Source organism: Numida meleagris, chromosome 12, assembly GCF_002078875.1.
Source record: "Numida meleagris isolate 19003 breed g44 Domestic line chromosome 12, NumMel1.0, whole genome shotgun sequence".
Taxonomy (NCBI): domain Eukaryota; kingdom Metazoa; phylum Chordata; class Aves; order Galliformes; family Numididae; genus Numida; species Numida meleagris.
Genome location: NC_034420.1, coordinates 3,867,226 through 3,879,652, shown reverse-complemented (window position 1 = coordinate 3,879,652; position 12,427 = coordinate 3,867,226). Strand labels below are relative to the sequence as shown.

Below are 12,427 nucleotides of genomic sequence, written 5' to 3'. Positions count from 1 at the left end.
GAGTTCACTGAGGTGCAGATCTTTTCATCACCTCCTCAGCTGGCGCCTGTACTGCTCACACCCAGGATGGCAAAACACAAAGGTTAAAAGCCCTCCCTAAGGCAGCCTTGTAGAGCCAGCTCAGCTCCCAGGGGTGACGAAGCCATTTGTCTTGAAGAGTGATTTCCCCTGCAGAGTGGGGGAGACAGTTGTATTAATTTGGGCCTTAACTATCTCTCTTTCAATGAAAGAAAGAAAGAATTTGTTACTTGGTCTCTAATGGAGCCGTTTGCTAGCAATTTTCCCATTTCAAACACCGTCTCAGCTGCTAATGTGTAATGTTTTGTCAAGCTTGCCTACCCATAACATAGACAAATCACTAGCTTGGAGAAAAAGAGAGAGGGAGTGAAGCATCAGTACCGATAATTCTCAGCTGTCAGATGAATAGAGCCTACAAATGAGACAGCCATGCTCTATTAACAGTGCCATCGAGCTCTTGCCTGAGATGTGTCAGAAACGTCCCTCTGCATCCGGCAGCCATGAGCTCCCTGCCGGGAGACAGCAAACAAGTGAATGAGCCGGGCTGCTCCCTGCATCACGCCACAAGCCGTGCTGTGGGGCTCACCAGGGCTGCATCACCCAGGCAGCCGACAACTAAAAGCAATCTCCAGGAGAGAGAGAGCATGAGATTGGATTAGCGTGCAGCAGTGACTGTTAGCGCTCGTCTCTGGCAGGATGCACACAGCCTCTGCGAAGGTTCTTGGGAAGGGCAAGATGCTTTCTTTGCTCCTGTCCTATAAGCGAGGATTTTCAGGAGCCAGTCAAGGACTATCTGGGGGAAATAACCCACATATTCACCCAGCACTTTGTGTAAGGGACAGTGAAACTAAAGCAACAGCCTGCGTGCCAAGGGGAGAGAAAAACTGGATCACAAAAGCTGCCTGGACTACTATTTGACATTTATCTCACATTTTAGACTTGAATATCTTATCATACCTTTTAGTTTCCAATGGGGAAAAGTTCACAGATTTATTTTCAGTATTTGAGAGGAATAGATCATACTTAAAATCTGGTTGTCTTACTGCAACTATGGGCTAGAGCTGAATGCTCTCCTGACCCCTTCCTTGCCTCCATGCACAGCAGGCTCCAGCAGCTGCACTGGAGGATTCACCCAAAGACAGCACTGCACAGAGAACACCTTCACGGGGTAGGAAGGAACCCTGTCCTGCAGTCACACTGTCAGCACTTGCAGCTTACTCTGCAGTGAGAAAGAGACGTCACACAGTCCCTGCTCTTCACACCGCAGCACTGCGCAGGGCACTTCTCTGCAAAGCATGAGGCAAAAACCCTGCAGTTCTGCTGCTTTACAAAGTGTTTATAGATCTACACTAGCAAGAAATAAATATCTCCGTGCTTGCTTCTTGTTTTAACTAACAGACAGCTAAAGCCTTTAGTCTCTACCTTAGCCAGAGATTCCCACTATAAACACACGCGGTTCTCCAAGACTTTTATAATTCTGCCTTTCATCGTAGCACCTGAATGACTTCCAAATAAGATTAATATATATTAGGAAATGCTCTGTCATTGAGTCTGCCCCTCTGTGTTAGGAACTAGAGAAGTGAGAGCCAGTGAACCGTCCACCTCTATTAATACAAGGTGACAAGCAGAGTTGCCCTTCTTATCCTGATGCTTGGTGTTTTTCAGGGTCCAGCTGTCAACATCCTCGTGCTTCTTAGGCATTTGGCTAAGGGCAAATCTTCAAAGGACAAAATCTCATCAAGAATGAAGTGACTTTTCAAAATAAATCTACCTAGGAAGTTACACAGATTACTCCACTCACCAAAAGGCATCTGCCAGAATGAAACCACATCTTCTTGTGTGTTCCCCGATACCATGGTGTTCATCTAAAAGTAATGCTAGTGATATTGGATTTTCTGACACACTACAGTTAATTTATTTTAAGCTCACCCAGGTCCCAAGTTGAGCAGTGAATTTATAATGGTGGTCACACTAGGAATCCACTGGCTCTGCTGTGGTATTTTAATTTTGTGCCAAGCACTGTACAGACAGACAGGAAGACATCAGATAAATCTGTAGTCTGTTATTTTGCAAAACAGTTTTTGACATAATACCAACGTTTCTATCTATACAAACACAGTATGCAGTAAGATTCTGCCAGACCTCAAGGCTTCTCCATTTACCCCTGCAATACTCCACATTCCTGGGTGGTATTTTTGGCTCTTCTCATCATACTGCAGCATTACTTTCTCCTGCCAGTCTCACTGATTGATTTTCCCTGCTCCATCCTTGGAGGGAGGGTGCAGCACCCACTGAGCACACTGCCAGTGCCTCAGCTCGCTCTCCCTGCACCGTCACATCTGAGACAACTCTTTGCAGGCTGTGCCCAGAGGTAAAAGCAGTGATTTCAAGTGACCATCACTCGCCTGCAAGCCATCAGCAATGGGTACAATCAGTGAGGATGCTAAAGGCTAAATGCAAGCTGTTTTAGGGGTAAAATACAAAATATCCTCTCACTCTTTTGCTACTTCTTGTCATGGGATATTTAGGATCACCACTGTACACTAGGAGGACCTGAGCTAGGATTAGATGGAGATAATTTCCCTTCTCAGCAGACTTCTGTAGCTCCCACGGACTTGGGATCTGTGCTTGCAGGAAGATCCTCTCTGGGATCTGCCTACAGGCTGCAAGGAGAAACATGGAACAGAACAAGTCTTTAGGCTGCAGAGAATTGTCCATCTCCAGCTCCCTGCTACAGAAACACAGCCAAGCCGTGTGCTTCATTCAGCCAGCAGGTGTGTATTCCTGCAGGTTTGTGTTTCCAAGATGCTTTGGTGTGGTAACAACAGCAGAAACTTTGGTCTCACGTCTGGACTTTTGTGTCCCCCCACGGTTCCAGCTCAGACCTGCTGAATTCAGTTCAGAGAGCTCCAAGGAGACTGGCCTGCAGGGTGCTACATGAGGATGAGGTTCTCACAGCTACTTTTCAAGAATGCAGTATCTTACGTGAGGCTCAGATCTCTGCCGAGCGTGTTTTGTTGTGGCTGGTTTTTTGTTGTTGTTGCTTTGGTTTTGTTTTGTTCTTTTGTTTCTTAAATCTGAAGCTTCAAGTCTATACCTGGGAGATGCACAGTCTCTACAGAGCACACTAGCAATCAATACTTGGCCTACAGTTACATTTCACAAATGTAAACAAGAAGTAGTGGTTTTTATCAAAGCAGACTTGGCAAAAGGTTTTGAAAGACACTTCTATTAGGGTGTTTTGTCAATCTCAATCTCCAACCCTTAGTTGAGTGATATTCAGTTAACAAATCTGATTAGTTGGTACTACTACTTATTGCCCTTTCTGGCCTTACCATTCATTTCTTATTAACAAGGCTAATTATATGTTCCTGCTGAAGTGATGTCTCTGGAGGAAAAAAGTAACCAACAAAAAAAACCCAACAGATCCAAACCTACAGCCCTGTAAGAACAGTAACTCCTGCAGAGCTTGCGTGATTAAATTTCACCTGCACATAATTTTTTCTTTAATTTTTTTTGAAGTGTAGATTTCACAAGAGTAAAAAGAGAGAACACAGAAAAAAAAACACGCAGCCAAAAGAATGAACATTATTATCAGTGTATAAAGTCTAGATTTATAAAAATAAAAACACCTTATAATGCTTACGGATGACACTAGTTACTTACACAGATAAATATGTAAGAAATAAATCCTGCCTTGGTCTTACAGCAGAAACTCCCTGCAGTTACTGCTTGTGTTATAAACTGTGAAACACAGCTTCCTGTTTTTCTTCAGCTGTCTCAGCAAACAAAGCACCTTCTTGACATTTCCCATAAATTTGTATTTTTTCCGCTCTCAATCTAAAATATTTTCTTTATTATTTCATCCTTATTTTTGGGTCTTGCTATCATTCAATAGAAGGTCATCTACCTATTTCTGGCCTGACAATAGAAATCTCATTTTGATGCTGAATGTAAGGAGCCAGTAACACAGTTTGCCTTGTGAAACCCAGAAAACAGTACTCAAATTTGACATGTGAAACTGTCCAGAGCCAATTTACAGCAGTGAATGAAAATCATATTATATGATTCAACTACAGGAGCCAACCTGATTCCCTACCCAGAGAACTTGCCACCAGAGGCAATTATGGAACATTTATTACTGTGTTCAAAAATACTGTGCTGGCTTCAGCTACAGTATTTACTGGAAGCTTGGGAAAATTAAGATAACTTTCTTTTAGGAGGGAGAATAATGTTAAATTCATAACTGTCTTTCCTCTACCCTCATATCTGTAGTGCCCACGCACCTATATTCTTGAGAAACACAAAAAACTTTTGTCTTCGTGAAGCTGAGAAAGTATGTCCATCCATCAGGACTTCCCAACACAGTGTTACTCCCACGACAGCAATTCTCTGGCTATTAAATTTGTCAGAAATGCACTAATTAAAGATGGAACAAGTACAACATTTCATTTCAAAGTGATTTTCTTGCAGAAATGTAGGTTTGTTTTCATTTTGACAGAATCGTGCAAAAAACAACAGCCAAGCGCATTAGATCTTTCCTAAATGATAAAATTTTAGCATTTTTCCTAAGTGTAGAAATTGTGTACCAAAATCAAGCACTGTTCATACCTATAAACTCTTGGTCACCATTTCAGCTACCTGCTACCGACAGTGAGAATGATAAACTAAACCAATACAGAGAAGTGACTCAAAACTGGCCTTAAGCCTCAGCTAGCTGCTGGTAGCAGGACTGCCAGCCTACTTTACTCTCTCACTCTCTGCTCAGAAGCCAGACTAGGAGCTGTGGTTACCATCTCACCAGAAATGTCATGATACGTATCTACGGATTGTAGACTCCAGTCTGCAGATGATAGGGACTTGGCTTTACAGAGTAATTAGCGTAGTGCAACACTGCATGTTCAGAGCAGTTCCTATTGACTTTTACTGCAGCTGTGAGTCCTCAAGTGCTTCTGAATATCTCAGCTGAGTCAGCCAGAAAAGGAGGGTTACATCATCAGTGACCACCCATGGAAGTCAGTGCAAGTCACTCGCTTGGAATCAATCAATAAACCCACTGGCAAAAAGAGATAGACCCCAATCCTCTGAACAGCACTCATCAAACGATCTTCTCCAATGCCCTCATTTTAGAATTTTCCTGTTTCTGCACCAAACAGATTCCATACATATATATGTTATTATTTTCTTTACTGCTTCAACCTAAATTCTTAAGTATCTTAATGTCTTTCTCTATTTACTGAACTCAAAACCAAAAGTGCCATAACCAATTCCAGCACAAGGAAGCTCATGTACAACAGAAGTACAGTACCAGCACCTCCGAATTAATATCTAACTGGAATAAATAGCAACAGTTAATACAGTTAATGCCTGCATTGCTTAACTGTTGTTGGGTTTCAAACGCTCATGGTGACACATCAGGAAGGCTCTGAGGTTGTGTTTCCTGCTCTGCTGGGCCACACTGGCTCCAGCTTCACCCACGCTGCTCCATCCTGGCCTGGTGGCCTGCCCAGCCCTGTCTGCCTGCCACCCCAGCATCCCAGCCTTGCTGCCACATCCCCAAAGCCCACTGGGCAAGTTGTGCCCCAGGCTCACTATTAACAATTACAGGCTTTATCCCCAGATATTGCTCACTTTCTCAGACTCTTAACACTTCTATCAGTCTGACAATTTACTTTGTTCCCAATCTTTCTCATCATCACATGTTTTGCTGTTTCCTGTTCAGCCTTCTTTACCCCAACAATTTCTGTACGGAGCAAAGCCAGCCTTTATTCTCTCAAGTGTCTGTTCCAACCCACACTGCAGTCCTTGGCACTAGTGATTAATCAAATCCTCCTCTTACACACTCAGAAGGTCCTTCAGAGCATCAGTAGCAGATAAGATCAAGTCTGATCAGAAAATGGATTGTTTGGAAACTTCGTCTCCTCCCCAGTTCCTAGGTCATCCCTACTCTCCAAGGTTGAGTCCATTCTGCACGTTCCCTACCTGTTATGCTATGTTCTCTGTTTCATCTTGCAAGCATTTTCTCTTACCCTCCCTAGATACATGTAAACTTCTCCTTTTATTGTACATACTGTGCTAATGTTGTGATGTGATCACATCACTCATTTACCAGCAAACCATGAAGACATATTTGTTTTAGTGTTTCTCTTTTAGTAAATCTCCAGGTGCTTAATGATTTTTGTTTTCATCAGAGCATTCACGCAAAACTTTTCCATGGCTATCCTCCTGGGTTTCTCTGTAACATACACTGGTCATTTTTACTCTGAAATACACAAGGGAATCACTTTGTAAGCAGGGAGTCTTTTATACCACACAATGCCCTTTGTCTAATCCTTAGCTTTAGTTTCTTGTAACTCATTTTTCCTCAGTCGATTTGGCTGCTGCTGTCAGCTTCTGAAAGAAGCTTTACAAAAAATTGAATTGCATTTTGTACATTCTAGCTATCTATTTTATGAAATTATGAAAAAGTAAGCCCAGTACACAGCTTTAAAGCTTTCCTAAATTCCTTTATTTACTAATGAACATGCTTGCAACGAGGACCTTCAGAATAATGCACCTAAGGGAAAAGTATAATAGGGTAACACAACAAATTCCAAGTCACATGTGGCAGAGGTCAGCAGCAAGGGAAAATTAGTATTATATGATGTCTGCTTTATGTCCCGTGACAAGGGAAGCGCCTGTTTTGTGATAGCTTTTTATCAACAAAAGCAAATTCAGGACTTCTTGGAAGCTTTGCTAGAAAGGTTCTGCCTACCCATATTAATGAAAAAAGAAAGGAAGAAGAAGGCAGAGTAAAAGATCTTTAATTAATACTGAAACATGGAGTAAAATGTACTTCATCTTTAATGATCATGTTACAGTAACAGCTGTGTGTTTCAGTTTTGTGGGACAGTTTGTTAGTCATGGGTTCTTATCTGACACAGTTTGGCTTATGAAGAAAGACTGAGTTAAGAGGAAGTACAAGTAGAATGCTGTAATTGAATGTAACTAATAAGCAAAAGAACTTGGAAATGCCCCAGGTGGAGGAGTAAGCATAGAATTTTAATACTAACATATAAATATTCTGAATAGACTACAGTCTACAGAGGAAATGTTTTTTATGTGGAATGCGTATTTACAATGCTAGGTAGAAACAGATAAATGAAAAATGCACCATCTCAAGTAATAACCCATTTTGAAATTTGGTGTATGCAATAGTAACCCCAGAATGTAGTTTGTCCATACCATGTAATCCAAAAGAGGAATTTCATCTCTAGTAAGAGTCAGATCTCTAAAAGATGATCAGAATCAGACCATAGGATAATGGTGTGGAATTAAGTGTTCAGGAAGCACCACTGCACAGCTGCCTTTTATGCAAAGGGTGTGACTTATCACCAACAAGAGGGGACAATCCCAAAGGGAAAAAAATACCAATGCACAACCTCACAACTCCCTGTGAGGAGAGATGTGGGCTGCTGCACATAGGGAGAATTTTCTTGGTTCCGTAGCTACATTACAGCAAGAGAACATTACTCTGCCTATCGTATCAAATCAAAAGACAGTCATTATTCCATGTGTAGCTGGAACCTGACCTTTGGATGGATTTTTTATTGAATAAGTGCAGAGTAGACTCAGTCAAACTGAATTTCTGAGCAGTACGATAAACTTCTCATAAAACAGAATGGCTTTCTTGGTCAAAGGAATTTATGCCAGGATTTTTCTGAGAAAACACGGTGACAGCAATCTTCCATCCTTCTAGAAACATTTTGCTCTGTGAGAATGTCTTTTACTCAAACTAGATGTGAGAATGTGAAATGACTTTGCCCTTGGATTTTAGGTTGATTGTTCTTTCTTACCAGTACTTTCACAAAACAAAAAAATTGTTCTACCAAATGTAAAAAAAAAAAAGGTATGTGGCAATGACAGTGATGTCACTTATTCTGATAGAATGACTTAAATTTCTTAAGATATATTTCATAATGAAAGTAAATTCTCAGCGTTGACTCCATTATGAAGTCAGCAATAAAGTTTACATGAGGGTTAGCTCAGATTACACCCTGAACATACAAGTCACCAATATTCTTTCTGCAGGACTACTCCCACCTGAAATGACAGTGAATTTGTAAAGGATATATGCAGGATTAACATGATATAAAAAGATTATCTATAGGCAAAGACTCAAATAAGCACTGCCTAGGATGCACGAAGTCTGACATCTAAATCATTAACAAGCTTCATGCAGCGTTCTATGGAGCTAGAAGTTTTACAGCCTGCTGTATCTGTTATCTGCATCTTGACTGGCTATCCTATCATCTAACTTAAAGGCTCTCCAAGTTTTCCTCCACTTTCTGCTCTCCTAAATTGCTTTCACAAGTCATAGGGGCTAGAGATACTAGAAAGGAGACCAGATATGAATATTCAGTGCTATTGTGACCACACTAAAGATCAACATTTTCACTTGCTCTCTGACATTGAAGTGCATTGCTGCAGGAAAGTGCTGGAGCACACCAATTTCAGTCTTCCTGCAGATACTGCTCTCCACATGACTTAGGCAGAGAGCAACAAAACTGATGTGATTTCTGCTAGCATTGTTAACATTACCAAGTAACATTTTACAATTCTCCAAACTCAACACTAATTTGGGAGCAAGTCTGAAACCAGTCTCTTCTCTGCCTCTTATTAAGAATCATTCCAGACACCACTGCAAACTTGCTTACCCTGCACCTGACAGAATTGAAAACAAGATTAAACACTGACTTTTCTTAGCACAGTAAATGCAATTCATATTTTTAGGATATTTTTAACCTAATTTCCAGAGTTAGAAAATCAAGTATTACACTTACCTTTTATATGCAACAATGTAAGTGGATACCAATACAACCCATATCTTCTGAACTTTGTCCGGAGGCAAGTAAATAGATAGTCAGAACAGCTTGTGTATGGGTTTGTACTTCCTGTAAATGTTTTAAAGGCTCTAGATATATGCTCAACAATGGTAATTTTAAGATGTTGTTTATTCTCTGCATTCACAGAATCATAGAATCACCAACACTGGAAAAGACCTACAAGATCATTCAGTCCAACCATCCACCGATCACAAATATCACCAATTCGCTGTGCTAATATTTATTTCCTATTGAGGTACAAATCAAGCACAATAAGCTACCTCTAATTGTTACGCAGAGATAATAATCCCAACAATTTTGAGGATAAACGTAAATTATAAAAGCAACTGATGAAGTCAGAGGAACGGTAGTGTAGAGCAGATCATCAGCAAGCTTTATAGCACATTGTCTTCACTGGCCATAACCCTTACATTCCTGGCAGTCATAATACAGTGGAATTGCTTATGTGTTGTCTCACCAATTAATCTGTTATTCCACTGAATTTTGCAACATAGCAGTATTTCTACAGCAATTAAAAGCTGTCCAATGACTATAAAAACATTTAAATCCATACCATGTGGTCCGTAAAAGCTGGTTGGATATTGGTAACCTTTGCACTACAAACTCCTAAACAGGAAAAGAAACTATCTGCATCCCTCATGGACTAACCAAAAGCAATTTAGTTTCATCTAATAGTACTTTAGGATCATGGTAGAAGCTACAGACACAAAAACAGATGATTACAGATCTTAAAGGTAGTAAAAAGAAACAAGTCTGTATTTGATCTTTCAACACAAAATTCAGAAAAATGTTAAAGAATTGGGAGTAATGAAATGTGGCACACAAGAAATCGAATCAGTAGGGACAATCCGTTCTGATGTCATACCTCACTTCATTACAAATGCAACCTCTCAAGTTAGTGTGAAATCCCTCCACCTCTTGGGGAATCCACCAACAAAAGATAAAACAGCGTGACTTTACAAAAACAAAAAGAGACCGTGCTTTTTTCAGTATACAGCTGTAATCCCAGACTTGTGAGATGTAAACACAATCTGCACATAATGTGACAAGAACTACACCTTATTTTGAGGTAGGGAAACTTCAAACAGAATCTTAATATATATCAAAGAATGGTTTGAGCCCTTATATCAAAAGAGTGTAGGCAAAGAGAACAACTACAATAATCTGGTAACTACTCAGAATACAGTTTTCAAAACACATGACTTTCTTTCACATGACATGGATTAAAAATGGAGAGAAATGACAAAGAATGGCGCACTACATTGGCACTTACATTTCCCAAATGTCCTCCGGTAGGTTAGCTGGAATTTCTGTTAAGCCCCTTCCTCGACAGTCCACTACATTGTTGCTGCAGGTGCAGGCAGATGGGCAAGTGATGGAACTGGCACTGCATGATGGTGGTTCAGATTGGGAACCTGAGACATAAAGACATCATTAAATGCTAGCTTTGAAAAATGATCGCCTGAGATTTTGACAATAAAATACATCAGCTTCCAAGTTTTCCAGATCCTTCTACCATATTAAGTAATAATTTATTTGTATTCAGTGAATATAATGTGCTATAAATTAACTGTAGAGAAAACATAAAAGGTTACTGTGTTCTTATTCTTTCTCGGTCTCCATTCAATCAATTTTTCTTCATAGACACTTCTTTGGTCTCCTCTACAATCAACCAAATTAATTTATTCAAAGATTTAGAAAACAAAGATCAAGGAGCATCTCCAAAAGTTGTCTCTGCCTAGAAGTTTCCATTACATGAATTTTACATACTGAGAGAAGACTGTCATCAACAATTACTTATGTTTTTGAAATGATGTAACCTGTTACGGTATGAAGACTGGAAATAGAAAGCTAGTTTTTTCAAGCTTAGACAAGGCAGTTAATGGAAACATACACACAGAATTACAAAATGTAAGTTCAAAACTTCATATGCTTGCTCAATCTAATAATTTCATACAAAGACAAGAAACTGGAAAGCAAATGTTTAGCATGAGGATATTGTTCTATATACATTCTGATCAGTCCATTAGACTCAAGTTTAGTTGTCAATAACTTTTTCAAACTGTAGCAATAATACCAATTTCTCTTAAGTGTTTATGATTCTTACATCTAAAATTTTTTAAATTTTGGTAGGTTTTGCCACACTAATTAATTTTATCAAGATGAAGCAGTTATTGATGTATTTATGTTAAGTCACACTTCCAAACTGTATATAACAAAACAAACCCCAACTATCTTTTTGAGCTATGACCAGACACAGAGGACTGAATATGAATGCTTCTGGTGGTAAGAAGTGACAAAATCCTAACAGAAATCGGAAAAACTGGTACTTTTCTAGATTATGTAGATTATAATCACCAAACATACTCAGAATATTGGTTAGAAGAACTAAAAGGTCTTAACTGTGGTATCACAAATGATATGAAAGCATGGCAAGCTACACACAGTGTCTGGGGTTTGTCTTGGAAAAGGCACACGATGGACACTTTCATAAATTGTAACTGCAGGATATATTATTATGTCAATTAAAATATTCTATGTACGTATACACATTGCAACATTCTTATAAACTCCTTCTCTTGATTTAGGCCTAAATACCCTCTGGTTTACCCCTTAATTGTGCGCAGCAAAGTCAATTCATTCTAAAGCACATGTATATACGCACCTATTTATAAAAATCTGAATACGACATAAACATCTGATAAGTAGCCAAGATATTTGGGAAACAGAATATATAAGAACTGCTAGCAGCTAGAAGGCTTTTCGCAACTGGGGAAGAATAAGATCTTGACATTGCCAGCTCAGATGTTGCTGGTAGACTATCTACCATTTTCTGAAATGCTGCTTGTGAAAATACCAGAAGCCCAGCAAAGCTAGTTCCAGTGTGTGTTGTTGGAAGTGCAAGGAGCCCCAGGCAGCCTGATCTAGGGGGTGGCAACCCTGCCCACAGCAAAGGGTTGGAACTAGATGAGTTTTAAGGTCCCTTCCAGCCAAGCCATTCCACGATTTCAACTGCGTATGAAATGTTGCCAAATAAAAGTATTGTGTTTGAAATTTCTTTTTATTGAGTCATCAGTGGACTTTAAGTCAGGAGAGCAAAAGAAAAAATTAAGTTTCAAAGCACTGTATGTTTTAAACACAGTTGTTTTTTTTTTAACGCTAACCAGAGCTGTGATTAATTCTGCTTTGGCAGATCAGACCTCAGTACTCCAGTTCAGGAGTCTCAAAATCAGATTTTCAAAGGTAGTGACCATCTTAAAAAAAAAAAAAGAATGTCGGAGGACATTTGTGGTATGGGTAGGATTCACATTCATCCTCCATGAGAGTGTGGAGCTTTCATCGTGACATGATCCTTTCTCTTTGCTAAAATATCCTGTTACACTCACAATCCACTTTCCAACTTTTCTGACAGCTACAGATAAGCAGTTTACAAGCAACAGTTTTTATCTCAACACACAGATGGTTTGAATCCTAGAACAGCTTCACCCTGCAGAATCAGTTGGGCAAAAACAGACTATAAAGAT

The 12,427-nt window shown here is 39.7% G+C and overlaps 1 protein-coding gene across 3 annotated transcripts in view; it reads right to left on the bottom strand.

Annotated features, from left to right (window-relative positions):
- The window catches only part of SLIT3 (slit guidance ligand 3), a 536,914-nt gene that overhangs the window by 160,360 nt on the left and 364,127 nt on the right, over nucleotides 1-12,427 (bottom strand). For all 3 annotated transcript variants that reach the window (XM_021410240.1, XM_021410241.1, XM_021410242.1), the window contains one exon: nucleotides 10,177-10,318. In XM_021410240.1, the coding sequence (XP_021265915.1) occupies nucleotides 10,177-10,318 (142 nt within the window). The remainder of the gene's footprint in view (nucleotides 1-10,176; nucleotides 10,319-12,427) is intronic.